General features: G+C 49.0%; 1 protein-coding gene across 7 annotated transcripts in view; it reads right to left on the reverse strand.

Moving 5' to 3' along the window:
- Window positions 1-17,412, reverse strand: part of STOX2 (storkhead box 2) — a 184,609-nt gene that overhangs the window by 17,335 nt on the left and 149,862 nt on the right. For all 7 annotated transcript variants that reach the window (XM_045821232.1, XM_045821233.1, XM_045821239.1 and 4 more), the window contains one exon: window positions 4,475-4,627. In XM_045821232.1, coding sequence (XP_045677188.1) covers window positions 4,475-4,627 — 153 coding nt within the window. The remainder of the gene's footprint in view (window positions 1-4,474; window positions 4,628-17,412) is intronic.

The following is a 17,412-nucleotide window of genomic DNA, read 5'->3' on the forward strand; positions in this document are numbered from 1 at the left end:
GGTTCACGCCCCCACCCCCCGCCATTGCAGGCTCACGTCCCAGCCCCAGTGCCTCGGGATGTGACCTTAGGCGGAGGCAGTCTTTATAAAGGGAATTGAATTAAAAGGAGGTCATTAGGGGGGCCCTAAGCTGACACGACTGGTGTCATTTTAAAGGTGGAAATTCGAACACAGAGATGGGCAGAGAGAGAAGACAGTGAGGAGAGACACCGGGAGAAGTCAGCCGTCTACCCGCCAAGGAGACAGCCCTGGGACAGACCCGGCCCTCACAGCCTTCAGAAGGAGCCCGCCAACTCCTGGGGCACCTCGGTTTGGACTTCCAGCCTCCAGAACTGTACGATGATACGTTCTGTTGTTTAAGCCACACGTACGATGGGATGGTTGCTCTAGAAAACTTAGCCCGGCTGGTATCATCTTAGGCAACCTACTTGCCCTCCCTGAGCCTCTACTCACTGTCATCAAAATGTGGGTCTTCGTAGTACCCACCCACACAGCGTTGCTGTGAGTTTAAATGAATTTAATGTATTGGGCTGGCCAAAAAGTTCGTTTTTTCCCCGTAAGATGACTCTAGTAGTGCTTAGTTGTCTTTAACTCGATTCAAAACAATTTTGTGAAGATTATATATCAGCGTGCATTTTTTAAAAAGTTATCAAAATGGGTGAATTTTTGTGTAGCCATTTTAATACTGAAGATGGAAGAAAATACACAACATTTTTGGCATATTATGCTTTACTATTTCAAGAAAGATAAAAAGGCAACTGAAATGCAAAAAAAAAAATTGTGCAGTGTACGGAGAAGGAGCTGTGACTGACCAAACATGTCAGAAGGGGTTTGCGAAGTTTCATGCTGGAGGTTTCTCACTGGACGATGCTCCACGGCCAGGTAGACCAGTCGAAGTTGACAGCGATCAAATCGCGACATCAATTGAGAACAATCAGTGTTCTACCACATGGGAGATAGCTGATGTGCTCAAAATACCCCAAACCAATAAAGTTATTGGTAAAAATGAAAAAAATATGTGTTTTATTTTACAGAGAAAAACTAAACGGACTTTCTGGCCAACCCAGTGTGCACGACAGCGCCTAACACGTCGTGAGGTCTCAATACACGGTAGCTGTTGGTGCTCTCAGCTCTGAGCCGGGGCCCGGGGAGACCCAGACCACCGTCAGAGAACACTGCGCAGCAACCTGGAACGGCTGGGCAGGCAGAGAAGTGGGGGCCCCCCCCAGCCTTCCAAAACGACGAGGGTGGGCTACGAAAGCACCGGAAACAGCTGGGAGCGCTCCAGGGAAGCGAGGCCTTGACTACCATGTGACACAGACGCCCGTGTCACCTTCTCCGGAAGGCATCCTCCGTGACCAAGGCAGGGAAGGTGACACGGCCTGCGAAGAAGGTACTACTGTACGTAATCACTTCGTGTTTGGTCTGCGTGCTTTCCTCTTACTCTAAGTTCTGCAATTTTTTTCTTCAATTTTATGGGAGTTTCTGCCCAAAATAAAAGCGAATTCCAATAGAATTGGTGACATAATCCAAACCGTATCAATGCAATTCTTGGGAGATGGTATACAACAAAAAAATGCTTTCAACTTAAAACAGCTGCTAGGCCCTACGAACAACCTCCTGCGGAACAACCTCAGGGGGCGCTATTCACACAGAATGCAGCTCCTGAGAAGAGACACCACGTACAACGGTCCCCCCTGGAGCTGCGCAGCACGGCAATCCAGGTGACAAACCCACATCTAAAACTCGGGATCTCACACGGTAGCATGCGTTCGGTCAAAATTAAAACAAGCGTTACCAAAAACGGTAAGGCTCATTTATAAGACTTCACGGTTGAGGTTACTGTGCTGCTAGATTAAAAGAAAGGGCTCAATTCATAAAAAAATAGCTATTACTATATGATAAAACTTAGCTGTATTCTAGAACCTGCTGACTGTGGGCCTTCCAGGTGATGATCTTAGAACCCTTACAAAACTGTGTAGAATCATGACTCCCCTGTAACCATTCCTTACCTTTGAGACTAAGCTCTCTGGTTATTCCCAAATGAAGGAATAAGAAAGAGTTTCCAGGGAAAATTTACATCTAAAGTGTTTATGTTTTGTATTTACAAGTATATCAATCAAATAATGTTTAATTTGGGAAAAAAAAAACCCAAAATAGAAACATTCCCTGTTCAACCCATTTTCCATCCTTCTACCTGTGCACTTGCAAAAGCTTTATGTGATAGCCACTGATATCCACGATAATTATTTTATTAGGAAGCCCTAGTATAATAACTGATATTTTCAATTGTCTACAAAATTCAGGGTTCCACTAGAAATCCGTAGGGGTCACCTAAAAGAGGTGCGGTTGTGAATTCTAACATTTGCACATTCCGTCACTTCCAGATTCTACTCCCAGAGTTTATTTATCACGGATTCGGATTTTAAGAGCTTCAAGAACACAGATAAGCTTTCCACCCAAGCTGACCCTTCCCTTACCTGACTACTGAAAGGAAAAGGTCTGCCTGGAAGTTAACAAGAAGAGACAAACAATTAGTGAAGAACATTCGGAGAGCATAAAAGGTTGTAACACGTAAGGTGGTTGATAGGTCGCGAGGGCGGGCTCCTGCTAGAACAGGGGTGCCCACCTTTCGGCGTCTCTGGGCCACGCGAGAAGACGAAGGGTTGTCGTCCACACATTCGGTACGCAAACACTAACAAAAACTGATGAGCAAAAAAAAAAAAAAAAAAGGTTTTAAGTAAATTTTAGATTTTGTGTTGGGCCACCTTCGTAGCCATCCTGGGCCTCGTGCGGCCCGCGGGCCGCGGGTTGTACACCCCTGTTAGAGTATTCCAAACAGTACACATAACTGCAAACACATCAATTGAGAAATGGAAAGAGAAGGACAAATCACCAGGAAAAGCGGGGAGACTCAACATCGCACGTTACTGCTTAGTTTAGGAGCAGTCTCTCTGTCTTGTCCCCAGGCCGGGGGTGCATCTCCCCACACCACGACCTTGAGTTTGGCCAATGAAGTGTTGGTGGGTGTGGCCCTACCAAAGGGCTGCCGGGCCCTCGGGCAGCCGAGCTGGTCCTCTCGCGCCTTTGCCATCGCCACACCCGGAGCGGGACTCTGCTTGCCCCCTTTTCCAGAGGGGATGGCGTACAGGTGACGCAGAGCCACCTGGCTAGGACCCATCTGAATCAGCTGAGTCCGGGAGAACCCACGACACTTGAGCTACGTAAATGTTTACTGGTGTGTGCCCCTGAGGTTCTGTATTTGCTTGTTACCCAGCGTTTCTGGAGCAATCGCTCACTGATACAGCCAACAGCTTATGTTTACCAAGGTCTCCTCTTGGTTGAATGAACTATGTGACGCGTTGGTGTTTAACACAAGCGCTACTTCAACCCAGGCAGGGGCCGCGTGCAGACCAAGCTGGCAAACTGGTGGCCCGATAATGTGTTTTATTTGACCTGCGTGTCGTTGGCACACTCATGTTAAAATGCACGTGCAGGTCACATAAAATGGAAATGCCCGATTCTCTTGGAAAAATAGAAGATTTTGCAACTCTGGCAGGGTCCTACTCTTGTTTGGAGAAAGGGAGTGGCAGACTGCAGCTGAGGAGGGGCTGCCTCTCTTCAGACGGGGCGGGCACGCTTTAGCTCACCCCTCCCCGCCCCCCCCTTCCTAGCAGCTTCCGGCGGGGGGTGGGGGGGCCTTCAAAGGCCTTTCACACAGCAGCTGGGCTATTATCTTCTTTTTATAACAGTTAAGAGAAAACATTTTATTGTTCTTAAACAATATTATATTTTATTGTTTTTACAGTGAGATCTTCACTAGTTTACCAAATATCATTTTTTAAAAATATTTTTTATCCTCACCTGAGAACATTATTTTCCTTGCTTTTAGAGAGAGAGGAAGGAAGAGAGGGGACAGAGACAGGTGTTGATGTGAGAGAGAAACATCTATCGGTTGCCTCCTGAGTGTGCCCCGACAGGGGACCAAGCCCACAACCTGGGTGTGTGTCCTGACCGGGAATTGAACTCGTGACCTGTGGAAGGATGCTCCGACCAACTGAGCCACACTGGCCAGGGCCCAAATACCATATTCCTAACATTCACTGGGTCGTGACATAGGCATGCAAGACATGTTCAGTTTTGCTGTCACCCTTTCTGTAGTTTAGCCCCGAAGGACTGAAATCGCCAGCTGGTTTCTGACTCGCGCCCTGGAACCGCGGCGCCCGTGCACTTCAAGAAGAAGGCTGTGCAGCAGGGCTGGAAGGGAATCTCGGCAGTCTGGGCCAGAATTCCGCAGGGATTCCAACGTAATTTCTTTTTCTCAGTGCCAGTTTAAAATAAAGTCTTCCAGCCGAAGAAGGCACGTTATTTTTGAAGTAACGCAGGCGCCTTCATGTTTAATGACAAGACTAAGGAAAGTTTCTGGCCCACTGTGGCAGAGACTAAACACGAGGGGAACCGTCCGTCCCGTTACCTGGGAAGCACGTGGTCAGGTGCTCCATCAGTGCTTCTTGGGTGACAGGTTTGCGCGCCGAGTTCATTGCTGAGATGGCCAAGCAAAGGATCTCCCCGAGTGGAATAAACTGAGACTGACTGATGGGAGACATACTGATGGGTGATACATCACCTGCAGAAAGACAATTGTCAAGTGAGCGGTTCAGGAAGAGGCCCGGCCGTCTGCCCCCCCGCCCCACACACACACACGCCCCTCACACATACATGGCCCTCCCGTGACTCTCTCCGCGTCCCCGTGATAGGTGTGCGGTCACTCCCCGACCCTGACCTCGTGCGCACAAGCACGGCCCATCCCTTCCGGGGCAGAGACGGCCTCCACAAACAAAACCTGCCTTTGAACCTGAGCACCCATTTAAACAGATACATTACGGAAAGGCCGCAACCACGGGACTTTGGGAAACAGTCTCTGTTCTGTTCACCTGGCGCTTACTGATTTATTCCCGGCCATCTACACCTTGACAGACACATGTGTGGTCACTGGAGGATTCATTCGTTCAAATGGTGAGGGCTCGTGAGGGTCAGGTATCGGCTGGGGGCTGGGGGCCATGACTAAGGCCCTTTCCCCAAAACATCTCTGCTCTCTCTATTCAAGTGGAGGAAACAGACAAGTAGACCCAAGTTCATGGTGCCCCAGAGAGGGCAGAGTGCCCGGGGCAGAGCAGGGAGGTGGGGTGGGGCTGAGAGGCAGGGAGTCAGTGCCGAAGGGGTGTGTGTGTGTGTGTGTGTGTGTGTGTGTCAGTGGGTGGTGGGGCTGTGAGGAACGGGGCGGTAGGGCCCACCAGCAAGGGGTTCTGGGGAGGAGCAGGGAAGGCCCACAGGTTACGCAGGCACCGTGGGAGGAAAGAGCTGTGCAGTCAAGGCCTTCGTCCTCTGAGGGAGGGTGAGCCACAGCGGGAACCTGAGGAATGACAAAGTCAGAAGTGGATGCAGAAAGGGGGCTGCTGGCCACAGGAGGGGTGGACTGGAGGAACTGGAGGAGCAGGAGAGGGCGCAGGGAGGGTTTCCAGGAGGGGCTGGGCCCTCCCACACAGATCTGCATCTAAAAGGGCGGCGGAGGGGGTGGAGGCGCTGGGGGTGGAGAGGCCGGCGGGGCGGCCGGAGGCCTGGAGGCAGGAGAAGACCCAGCAGCCCGGGGACTAACTGACTGTGGCTCCGGGGGAGGTGTCAAGAGGCAATGCAAGTACACCTTCTTTACATCACAGTGTGGTGATGATTTTCAAGTTCAAGTTCTGCTCTGAGAATTCCTAGCCCCCAAAAGAGGGCCAGTCTGGGAAAGCAGGAAAGTCCGCTCCTGACACCTGGTGCCCCTTGTTTCACTGGGAAAAAAAAAAAAGGCCCTATCCAAAGAGGGTGCAAGCTCTCAGCAGAGAGGAATCCCAGTGAGCGTTTTCTAAGTTTATTTCCCACTTGTACTCACATCATCATCTTTCCTGTCTCGTTTCCTAAGCGTGATTTCTCTCTCGTAATAAGTACCACAGGCCGCAGAACCAAGACTCGGGTCAGCCGGCGGCATGAAGCAACACCTTCCTGGGAGGTGCCTAGGGGCAGGGGAGTGGACCTGCCTCCTCACTGCCGGGCACTCAGAGCTGTGCCCAGGGCAGGCCTAGTCCAGTGGGAGTCCGGCGTCCCTCTGGGAAAGAACTTGAACCCGGGGTTGATGGACTGGATGGGAAAGAGCTGGATGGATGAAACCAGGCAACGGGGCTTGGGAATGAAAACCACCGGATGAGGGGGTGAGTCCGACAGGAGGACCAGATGGGGCAGCAGGACCCTGGGGTCAAAGGCCTGACGCCCCCTGTAAGGCCAGGTCCACTCAATGCCCCCCTCTCGCCGACATCCCTTGGGGTTCCTTCCAATCAGCGCTGCTGAGGTGCCACTCTCTGCGAGACGGCTATGAGGAGAGTAAGACATTTTCCCCAAAACCAGAGAGAGCGAGGAGCACTCAGATCTGGGCCAGGATAAAGGTCCGCGGAGACAGAAATCAGCAGGAACCGGGAACTGACCCAACTTAAAACCCACGAACTCCGGGGCCTACGGGATGTAAGTGCCAGAGAGACGGCCTCTGAGAGGTTCTTGCAAATCCTGGAGGGCGTCTCAGGGGGCGGAAGCTAGAACATGGAATTTGGGGCTGTTATTGTGGACGCGAGCTTCCCTCACTGGCTGGGGACACTCGGCTCATGTTGGGGATCTAAAAAACGGCAGAATTCCGTGGGCTGGGACCACCTCAGGGGGCAAGAATGCTACTTCCTGGAAGAGTAGATTTAAATCTTTTAAAGAACAAAACGTTGTACCCTTACATTCGAATGAAATCTTATTCTAAAGCCTAGTGTGTGAAAGGTGAACCAGGGGTGCTGGTGAGTGAGTGGAGGTGAGAGTTCGGAGCTACACCTGGTCACTCTCCCCTCCCCTCCCCTCGGCGTCGGGGAGCTCGGCCACAGCCACCCTCGAGGTGTCCCCTGGGGTTCCTTCTCCCCCTCTGCCTCCCACAGGAGAGGACAAGGACCCTGAGGCCGGGTTTCTTGATGCACTGCTAGGTTGGCCATGTGGACCTCAAAGCCACCTGGAAGGGTTTTGTAAATCAGATGAACAGAAAGGCGAGGTCAGCTGGCCGGGGGGGGGGGCGGTCAGAGCATGCCCCAGTGCCTTCGGTCTGCGTGCCCCTGGGAAGGTGGCACTTTCTAATGTTTGCCTGTCCTAACTCAGGGCTTCTCAGATCAAAAAATATAAAATGACTGAAGATGATTTTCTTAAATGCAGGCCTATTTTCTGATTTTTGTATACGTTACAGGGGACTTGATCTCTCTGTAAAAAAGAAATAACTATTAGCAAAATAAACTAATTTAGGCCACGCTTCTCCTTGTGCTTTTAGCTGAAAGTATTTGTTTAGTTTAAATGCCATCTTCTAAGCTAGTTCCTTTTCATTTGCCGCAGCCAAATATACGAGGCAGCATACTTTAAGTGTCTGAATTGCATTTGCTTCCAAAAAGCTCAGTTCCACTATAATAAAGAATACGTGCAGTATCTTTTAACTCGGGATAGAGGACAAAATGGAATTTGGAGGCTCTAAGTGACTATCTCCACGTCATCTTACTTTTCTTCTGCACTAAAATATATGAATCCCCACTTTCTTCCCACCCCCGGCCCCACTGGCAGTCCTGGGGAGCCTGGACCTCTCCCTTCCCCTCCGCCCCTACCCCAAACCGCCGTCACCTCTCACCTGGCCCATCAGAATGGCCGGATGACTGAGATCTCCCTCCTGCCCCAACGCTCCCTTCTTCACAGAGCGACCTGGCCTTCTCGGGAAAGCATAAAGCACACCACGCCCCTGCGTAAAAATGCAGCAGTGACCGCCAGTGGGCACCTGGAAGATCAGAACTCCTCACCAGGCCTGCGATGGCCCTCAGCGTCTGAGCCTGTCAGCGCCCCCTTGTGGCCGCCCCCACTGCTCACCACCTGGGGTCAGCGAGGGTGACACCGGTGGGGAGGAAGCAGCACACGCGTGTCTACCACGGGGACCGACTCTGACCAAGTCCCTGTCTTCCCTGTCTGAGCGTGTCTGTGTGCGCCCTGGTGTGTGGCCTGCCTCCCCCACGGGAACACAAGCTCCTGGACAGAAGGACACACGAACGCCAGGTTCCCGCCACATTTCCAGTGCCTAGAATAATCCAGAGCTTACTCCAGGCACCCAATAAATGTTTGTTGAATGAATGAATATCCCTTATAACATGATAACCCAAGGGATTTCTCAGGGCAGTAAAGGATTGTGATTTCATTCATACTTTTTGCTCAATAATTACAAAGCAAATTTAACAAGGCACTGAACAGACCTAATTTGTATGCAATTTCTAAGACTCCCCTATTAATAATAAATAATAATAATCATCATCATGCCCCCAAATGTAGCAGTTACCATAGCAAAATAATCATCTACTAAGTGATAGTTAGGACATGCATTTCACACCTGTACTAAAGAAACCACAGGTATCTCTCAAACAACATAACACAGTGCTCAAATTTACTGTGATTTTCCATGGATCTTATATTGGACCTGCTTAATGAGTCAACTAGTCATTGTTAAAATGTATTACTAGAAAATTCTCCCAACTGGACCACATTTGTGGTAAAAAACAAAAAACAAAAAACAAGGAACGTGAATACCGCTAAAATACTGCTGGTCATCATCATCTACAGAAACTGCCCCATTTCGCATAAACCACGAATCGCTACATGTCTACAATTTACACGTTCAATTTTTCTACCGTCAGAAGTGGTTCTGCACATATTCATCAAGACGACTCATCTAAAAACTCACAGCGACGTTGTAGGCTCACAAGTTCTTTCTGGGCCGCGATAATTCTGTCCTGGTGTTCCAACAAGAAGGGGGAAAGAGGTTTCGCTTCAGCTTTATTTTCTTACAAACTTCCACCTAGGTGCAGCCCTCGGGGAACGCTCGTCAAATCCAGGACGATTCCGACAAAGCCAAGCCCAGCGCCTTGGACAGAGTAAGCACTCAATAATTATTTCTGGTAAGCGAATTTAAGATGGGAGAAGACGTGAAAATATTACCATTGCAAGGAAACGTCTTTGATTTTAAGAGCATTTAACAGTGAATTTAAAACACCTCGGTGAACGTTTGGACATGGCTTTCATCTAAGGGCCGAGGCAGCCGAGAAGTGTGAGGACAAAGGAATCTGCCCGGTGGTGCCCATGGGGTGGAGGATGGAGACCACGCTGGAGGCGGGAGGAGCGCGCAGGCGCGGAGCGCCGTGCTGGAGGCGGGAGAGCGCATGCGCGCAGCACGGAGCAGCGTGCTGAGCTGGGGGAGCTGGGCACAGTGGGTGCGCTGGGCACAGTGGGCGCGCTGGGCCGGGCTAGGGGTGAGGGGGGGAGCAAAGGAGAAGCTAGATGGTGGTTGACCAGAAGGCTTCTGACCCACTCTTGATCCTAATGAGGAGCCACTGCTTGCATTTACATGGAGGAACTACATGAATTAGTTGTGTTAGAAAATCACTGCCGTGCACGTGTGCAGAACACACTGGTGACGACGACAGCCGGCCGGGCAACTGGCAGGGAGGGTCTGGACGACATCACACACATGCTGACTTTGTCTTACTGTCTATATGGCCAGTTACCACTGCAGAATTAACTTGATCACGCACACGTATTTTTTACTATTTAAACCCCTGTATCCATTCTCCCATCCAACTCTTGGCCAGTTACTTTGGCTAGAATTAGTTAAAAAAATCCTCTCTCACGTAGTTCATCCTTTCAAGAAATATACCTGAGTGCCTACTATATACCCAATGCCTTCAGGCACTCGAGTTCCGAAACTGTTCCTACCTAAGTTCTGTTTGAGGCGGGAACCCCACGAACCACAGTGCAAAAAAGCTCTGTCCTTTACAAATGCCATTTCCTTTTCCAGTCATTAACTCGGGCTCTCTATACCCAACCTTTGCACACGAGGGAGGACAATACGACTCCTAAGATGTGACTTTTGTGACAACTTACACTCATCCCCTCCCAGAAGACATCGTAGCTTTCCACAAGTACCTACTAGAAAACAAACACAAATCCATTTTCTTCCACCGCAAGTGCCCGTCCTCGTACTCATGCACAAGGAAAAGAAAGCCGTAATTTTCCTGGGTGAACCACGTCATAATCAACTACAAGCCTGGGAGTACCCCGAAGTCCGTCACCTAGTTTAGCCTTCTTTAAATAATATATTTTTTTCAAGCACCAGCATTCCTGTTTATTTTTAAATACTATTTGTTATCATAAATGTCAAGGTTTATTCTCTCCTCTGGATTGAACAGTTACCTTTGACCCTAATGAAGTTCATAAACCAAAGCAGCTTTCCTGTACTTGCAAACACAGTTCTGAAACTGTGCTGATTTGTAACTGGGAAACTCCCCGTATAAAGAGGCATGCAGGGGACACTTTGATAAGTGCCAGTCTCTTACAGCAAAATACAATGACGGCTCTGCATCTGGTTCCTTATCTGGAAGATGACGGTTTGGATGACATGATTTCAAAACTGCCATCAGGCTCTCAAGTGCTCAGATTCTGTATCAGGGCCGCAGAGTTTTGGCATAAAAACACAACACGCAATTCTTGTCTAGTTGTATTTCTGCCTTGCTAGAGAAACTATTTTATTTATTTAGATTTTATTTATTTATTTTTAGAGAGGGAAGGGAGGGAGAAAGAGAGAGAGAGAGAAACATCAATGTGCGGTTGCTGGGGGCCGTGGCCTACAACCCAGGCATGTGCCCTGACTGGGAATCGAACCTGCAATACCTGCAATACTTTGATTCCCAGCCTGCGCTCAATCCACTGAGCTACGCCAGCCAGGGCTGAGAAACTATTTTAATGGTCATCCAACCAGAGAAAGTAGGTTTTAATTTTTACAACAATAGCAAAATATATTGGCTATTAATTTCCCCCCTTTAATAAAGGCTTTATAATTCACTCTAATTCAAAGTCTTGCTCCGCTTTGCTCCTCGGTACCAAAGTGAGGCTGTTTTTTGTTCTCCAAACTACCAAAATTAACACTAAAATTAAAATTATAGGTGCCAATAAAATTACCACGTGCAGTAGATACTGCGACTCATGAAAATGGTCCAACTTCCCTGTAAAATGTACAGGGGCACAGCGATAATGCCACTCTGTTCCCTTAAAAAAACTCGTCACCGAACTACTAACGGGCCGAGTGTTACCTTTAATACCCTTGGGCCTGGGGAAGCCACAAGCTCTTGGAGGTTAAGAAAACCCCTTCTCGGAAGCAAAGCATCAGACAAAGCTTGTGTTTTACAATTTAGTTCAATTTTTATTAACCCCAAATTTATGTATCAGTGTTGCTCAGCTCTTTTAGCAGGTGGTCTACTACAATATATTCTTTTTAGGTTGTTCTGAGGAACACACACACACGCCCTCCCTATGCCGCGCCCTGCAAGAAGGCGGGGCGGACAGAGCCCATTGGCCCACGTGTCGCCAGGTGGCACGCAGCTCTCCTGCGAAACCAGACGACTGGGCCTGACTTTCACAGGTTCGTATCTGAAATGTAAAAGAAAACTGTTGTTGGAAAAAAGGCACTTTCACCAATTTACGGTGTTCGGTTTAAACGCCACTGATTTCAGAAATGCAAGTCTGAGCCTTCCTTGCGGCAGTGCAGCAGGGGAGAGTGGCCACAAAAAGTAACTTTAGAACATTGAGAAGTTCTCAGGAGCTTTTCTGAAGTTTGCGGATGTTTTATTTCGACACTTGATGGGTCTCCTAAAAGCAGGTCCAATTCCTAAGCCATTGTTTGCATACATTATTTTAATTCAAAGGAGAATGTAAATAGGAAGCTCTTGTTAATAAGACTCCGGTTGATGGCGTCTGTCGTTAGCTCTGACTTACTGAGGAACTTCTAATGAGAGTGGGGTGAAAGAAGGGCCAGCAAGGTGGCTCTCACACACCCGGGCAATGCCCGCCGCATCCCCCGAACCCTCCTGCTTACCCGCCTGTCTGATGCAGAGAGGTGTCTAACGCAGCCAGGTGACATGACAGGTCAGTGGGCTCATCGGTTTACAAAAGAAACCCATCATCTTCCGCAGTCTACAAGTGTCCATGAGTCCTATTAGCTATTGCTGCTGTTTCTGTGATTTGACCCCTGATATGCAGCTGTCGTAGATGAGCGGGGACCGACGAGCCAGAGCGAGTGGAGGCTCAGGTAGACAGGGGCAGTCCGTGGGCAGTGACGCGTGCGACCTCCTTACCGGAGCACCTGCTCCACCACCGCCGCCCCCTCGGGAGGATGCCTGACATCTTCTCCAATCAACTGCTACCACTACTGGACCATTCCGCTACTGCAGTTGACTGGCAGCTTTAAAGTTAGAATGGAAAGAGGGGCCATCAGGCCAATGACGCGCTTCAAATTTTGGCTGAGGTTCCACATTTAAAGCCAAGCGGGGGGTTGTGTTAGGCACTATGGGATCAAACCCAGCAGAGTGCTGGACACAAAGCAGACACTCACGTCTGATGAATAAATGGCACTGCACCCGCAGACAAGGCGAGCTGAGGCCTTGCTACCTGCCAAGGTGTTGTCCATCACCAGCTGCCACTTTGCTCTCTAGTCCTTCATCCAGGACCAAGTGAAAGCCATTTACAACCAAGGTAAAGTCATGATGAAATGCCAGTCCTCGTTGACAACAATTAATAAGATCTCTCAGATACCACACCACTCTGTAAGGCACTGGCTAACGAGTTCCTATGTAGTGTAGTGTCTTCCTCCACCATGTTCAAAGTACACCGTGTAGAAGGAAATCTAAATTCCTGCTTTACTTCTCTTCCATCTCCTTTGGATGTCAGAGCCCAGCCTAGCACTAGGGACACGTGAGATGCTCCAGTTCCCGTGGATGGTGTTTCTCCGCTAGAGTTTAACAAATCAGTTTAGAATCTCCAGGGTCATTCACGTCCCCTCTTAATAAGTACGAATCGCCACGGCTGTTTCTCAAAATTGTGTTCTTTGCTTCATCGGTTTAGGGATCACAAGTTTACTGTGAATGATTTCTGTAAAATGCAATCGGAACACAACGAGAAGGCCTCATTAAATGCAGTTCGAATGTGTCTATGGTGACGGCTCCCAAATGACAACAAAATTATACTGAATGGCTGCGGCCGACTCCTGAACAAATGAACACCCTCCCGCCCCTTCCAAGCACCTCGGAGGCTAGTGCAAACGAGCTGCGCAGGGAGCACAGGGGGTGTGGAGGTGCCAGGGCATGGAGGGCGGAGCAGGCGCCCAGAGGACGCGCCCGGCGCCGTGCACAGGAAATGCCTTTTCTCTCCATAGCCCGGCGCCAGCACCGGGAGACCGCGGTACAGGCCGAGGACTTTGCCTCCCAACCCTTAGGTTCAAAGCCGGGCTCTGCTCCTCATGAGCTGTGTGAATTGAGGCAAATGATTTAATGTTTTGAGTCTCAATTTCTTCTTTTACTAAGTACACATAGTAATGTTTATCTCATAGAGTTATCGAGGGGGTTAAGTGCTTACACTGTCCCTGAGACCCAGTAAATGGTTAATGAATGGGAGTTAGGATTGAAATTGTCTTTCCCAACCCTATCTGAACTTATTCGATACACTTGTTTATGGTGTTTGAATTTCTATCAATAGGAAAATCATCTGGTTCTAAACAGAAACCTTAAGAAAAAAACAGCTGTGGGAAGGCTAAGGGGGAAACGGTCTTTCTTACACTAGAATTAATGGCTTTAGTCCGATTGCTCGCCTCTTGATTCGTACCTGGGAGCGTGCGCACTGAATGAGCGGAACATGCTGACTGGGAGGCAGCGAAGTACACAGACGGCATTTGGGCTGTCTGCCGGGCAGGGAGAGGGTGGCCTCAAAGCAAGGGAGAGAGCTGCACTCCATAGCGACTTCGGGGAGAGAAGGGCACCGGGAGATGGAAAAAATGTGAATAAAGGGGTACAAGACTGTCAAAAATATCAAAGAGAGTTGTCCTCTTTCAAGATTTTGGCAGGCTCACTCCTTTGCCTGAAAAGGAAAAAGGAAACTCAGCACTTAGGCGAGGACCCTTAGTGCTAGACGTCAGCGCGCCAGGAGGTACCGTATTTTGCTGCGTATATTGTGCATCCATGTTTTTGGCCCAAACTTTCAGGAAAAAAAATCTTGCATTTTAATTTTTTATTTAATGTTTTATTTATTATATAAAAAACTGATCATCATATTCCAGGGCATTATTTTGGAAATGGATATCATTATTGCTCTCTAGAGTTACACTTTTAACACATAAGCGAAATAAAAGAATGAAAAACATTTCTACAGATACTGAATTAGTACTACCCATGAATAAAGAGCATCCTTATTTTTTCCTAAAAAATTTGGGCCAAAAAGGGCACATTATACATGGCAAAATACGGTCATTTCCGCTGGACCCTGGGATGCTAATCGCCACTGTGGCTCTCCCTTCTAAGGAAAACATTCTGTGTGGGAAACCTCCCACACAAAATTTTGGAACTTCACACAAGTTCCTGACTTGTGTGGCTTGCCCAGTAATATTATTATGCCTCCTCATTAAGAAAACCATAATCAATGCTCATAGTTAAGGGCTCACCTTTGTATTTTTCTCAACCATAACAATGCTGTAGAGGCGGTGGGGGGCACCGTCTGGGACCCCGTCTCAGGGTAGAACACGCTGCATCTCGACAGTTACGTGCGCAACCCCTGAGGTCTACCCTAGCGTCCGTCTACCGGCGAGGACTCTTGAAACGAACACAATAGACCAGGCTCACCCTTCGTGACAACCTAGCACTTTTTAAGTGGCCTCTCTTCTCACTCAGCTATTTATGAGCAGTTTCCTTGGGCAGGAAACTCGAGGAGATGTGAATTGCAGAGAAAGGCATCCATCTTGATGCCTGCCCTCAGTGAGTTTACGACTTGGGTGGGGAAACAGGATATACGTGTGTGAGAACAGAAGCAAATGTAACGTGTGTAAATTACTGTTTGAAACACCTTGAGGGGAGATACCACAAGAGAGTACATGAATGACTAGCAAGTTAATTCTGTCATAGGAATTTATTAGTAAATAATTATATATATGCATACACACAGGGAAAGAAATTAATAGCGTAAGAGGACTGAAAAAGGACCTTCAGTTGGGAGTAGTCAAGGAGAGCTTTGTGTGGGAAGGAGACTTTGAATACGGTCATTAAGGGTGAGTAGCATGGATGGGTACGGGGCCATTATACAATTAAATCTTCAGCATACTATGCTTGTATTCTCCTGACCAAACATCCTTGTAAACTGACTCAGCATCTTCCACTTTGCTTTGAGATGCCAAGCGCTGTATCCACAGACAAGCTGCCATGGACAGTGCGGGAGGGAGGGCACACGCCTTCCTTCCTTCCTTCCGTGAAAGGGTGAATTATGGGATGGGTGTGGGCGGAGAGAGAAAAGAGATGATCACGGAGCTCAGTACACAGTCGGCATTATTTTTAAATGGCCTCGTTATGATTAGACATCACATAAGGGATTTAACACTCTCAGAAATGTCTACTAAAAAGGCGCTAAAGCTATAAACCCGATAAAGTGGTAAAACCATGCTTTTCAATGTGCCAAGTTTCACTTTGGAAACGGAGCCTGTAATCTACTTTTGAGGACCAAACTTGAGCACCTCACTATTTTTTAAGAAAAAATTTGTAAATGTTTCAAAAAGGCTCTTACGCGAAAAGCCCATGGATGTTGTAAGAAAACAGCCGTGCCCTCATCTGAATCCTCCAGCAGACGAGGGCAAAACGCAAAATCCGCCTACTTCCCCTGTGGTTAACAGCAGCCTCCAAGTGAGGGGGGTAATGTCGGACACAGCCTCGAGCAGATCAATCAGGCTTTCTTGGATTTCAGTGCGCTGCGTGTAAGTCCACGGGCCAAATGACACACTGCGTTTCAGAGGCTAGATTAATGGAGAAGAAAAAGTTTCCAATAATATTTACAGAATGCCTCCCTCACAGGAGCGAAGAGACAGAGGCTAGCCAATGGGAATCCGAGGCAGCCTGTCTCCGATTCGAACATCCTACGGCTGTCTCAGTTTGCAGTTTCGAGGTGACGCTTGGGGACGACTGTCACTCGCAAGGCGGCATCTGGAGGGCAGCCGACAGGGGGCGTTGGGGCTGCTCCAGATGGAGGCCATTGGAGGTGACAGCAGCGAGACCACTTTTCAGAGGGCCGGGCACCGCATCCAAGGGGGCGTGGGCAAGGTGACCGGATTTCTTCGCACACAACAACTCTTGAAAGAAAAGCAGGGGCAACCTACCTGACCCTTTCTGGACTGGCTCCATCCCTCAGGTAGCTTTGACGCTAAAGCCTGGTGCATGCTAGGGGTTTGCATCCAGGCACAAGAAGGAGCCAGTAACAGAAACGGACGTCCTAGAATCTGGAATAAGAAGACAGAGTAAACTTTCGAGTAACAACACCCGCAACGAGCATCTCAGATTGGCTGCTGAGGGCACGCAGAGCACGACAGGAATCTGGTACTTTACCTTGGCGGGTCTACTTCTAAAAACGAGTCCCAGAACTCTCAGTTCTTCTCACCAGTCAGGGTTTGAGGTACGGGTACCAGGTCAGGTCAAAAGCACCTTTCAAAGGGCTCTGCGCATGGATTTGGCTGGTGACAGTGTTAGGGAAGAAAACAGTCCTCTTTACCACTCTTTTTATCCTATTTGCACGGAACAGCGGGAGTCCTGTCCCGCGCCTATGCCACAGATCACAGCCACTCGCACGAGCCACCACCCCACTGCAGAGCCTCGGGAATCTGCAGAGTCACTCCTCTTCTGCCTGGTTCTCTGCAAAGTGAAGTCATAGGGAGGGATCAGCCAACCTGGCTTCTCACTACCCTGCCCAGGATCCTTTGTGAACTGAAATGAGTCATCGCTCCAAGAAAAGCCACAGCCCCTGGTGTGTGCAGGCTCCTTTGTCTGCACGCTGCTGCGGTGAAGGCGCTGCTGGGCTGGGAGTGCGCCCCGGGCCCAGGGCTGCCAGGGACCCATCCTCCTGTCCAGGGCGCCCGGGGGCCCCCTCGCATGCATTAGCACCGACGCTGACTGTTTTAATCACAAAAACAGGAAGAAGGGCACATACCTCTGGATGCTTGAAGAAAAAAGACACATTAAAATTGATCTAGCGTCATATACTCACCACTCCATAATTATAAACCTGACACATTCTCTCTCTCTCCCCCTCTCTTTTTTTTTTTTAAGGCTGGCTTTTCATTGTGAGGAGGAAGGACGAATCTCCCTCCTGTGTGTACCGGGCTGTTCTACCGTGCCTGGATCAAAGTTTAGCTGCAGTGAGCTATTGGCCCTAAATTCCAGTTGCATGCAAGTCCTTGCAAGCCTGGGTCTCATCACA

The sequence above is a fragment of the Phyllostomus hastatus genome, unplaced genomic scaffold, assembly GCF_019186645.2.
Source record: "Phyllostomus hastatus isolate PE091 unplaced genomic scaffold, TTU_PhHast_1.1 phas_scaffold_46, whole genome shotgun sequence".
Classification (NCBI taxonomy): domain Eukaryota; kingdom Metazoa; phylum Chordata; class Mammalia; order Chiroptera; family Phyllostomidae; genus Phyllostomus; species Phyllostomus hastatus.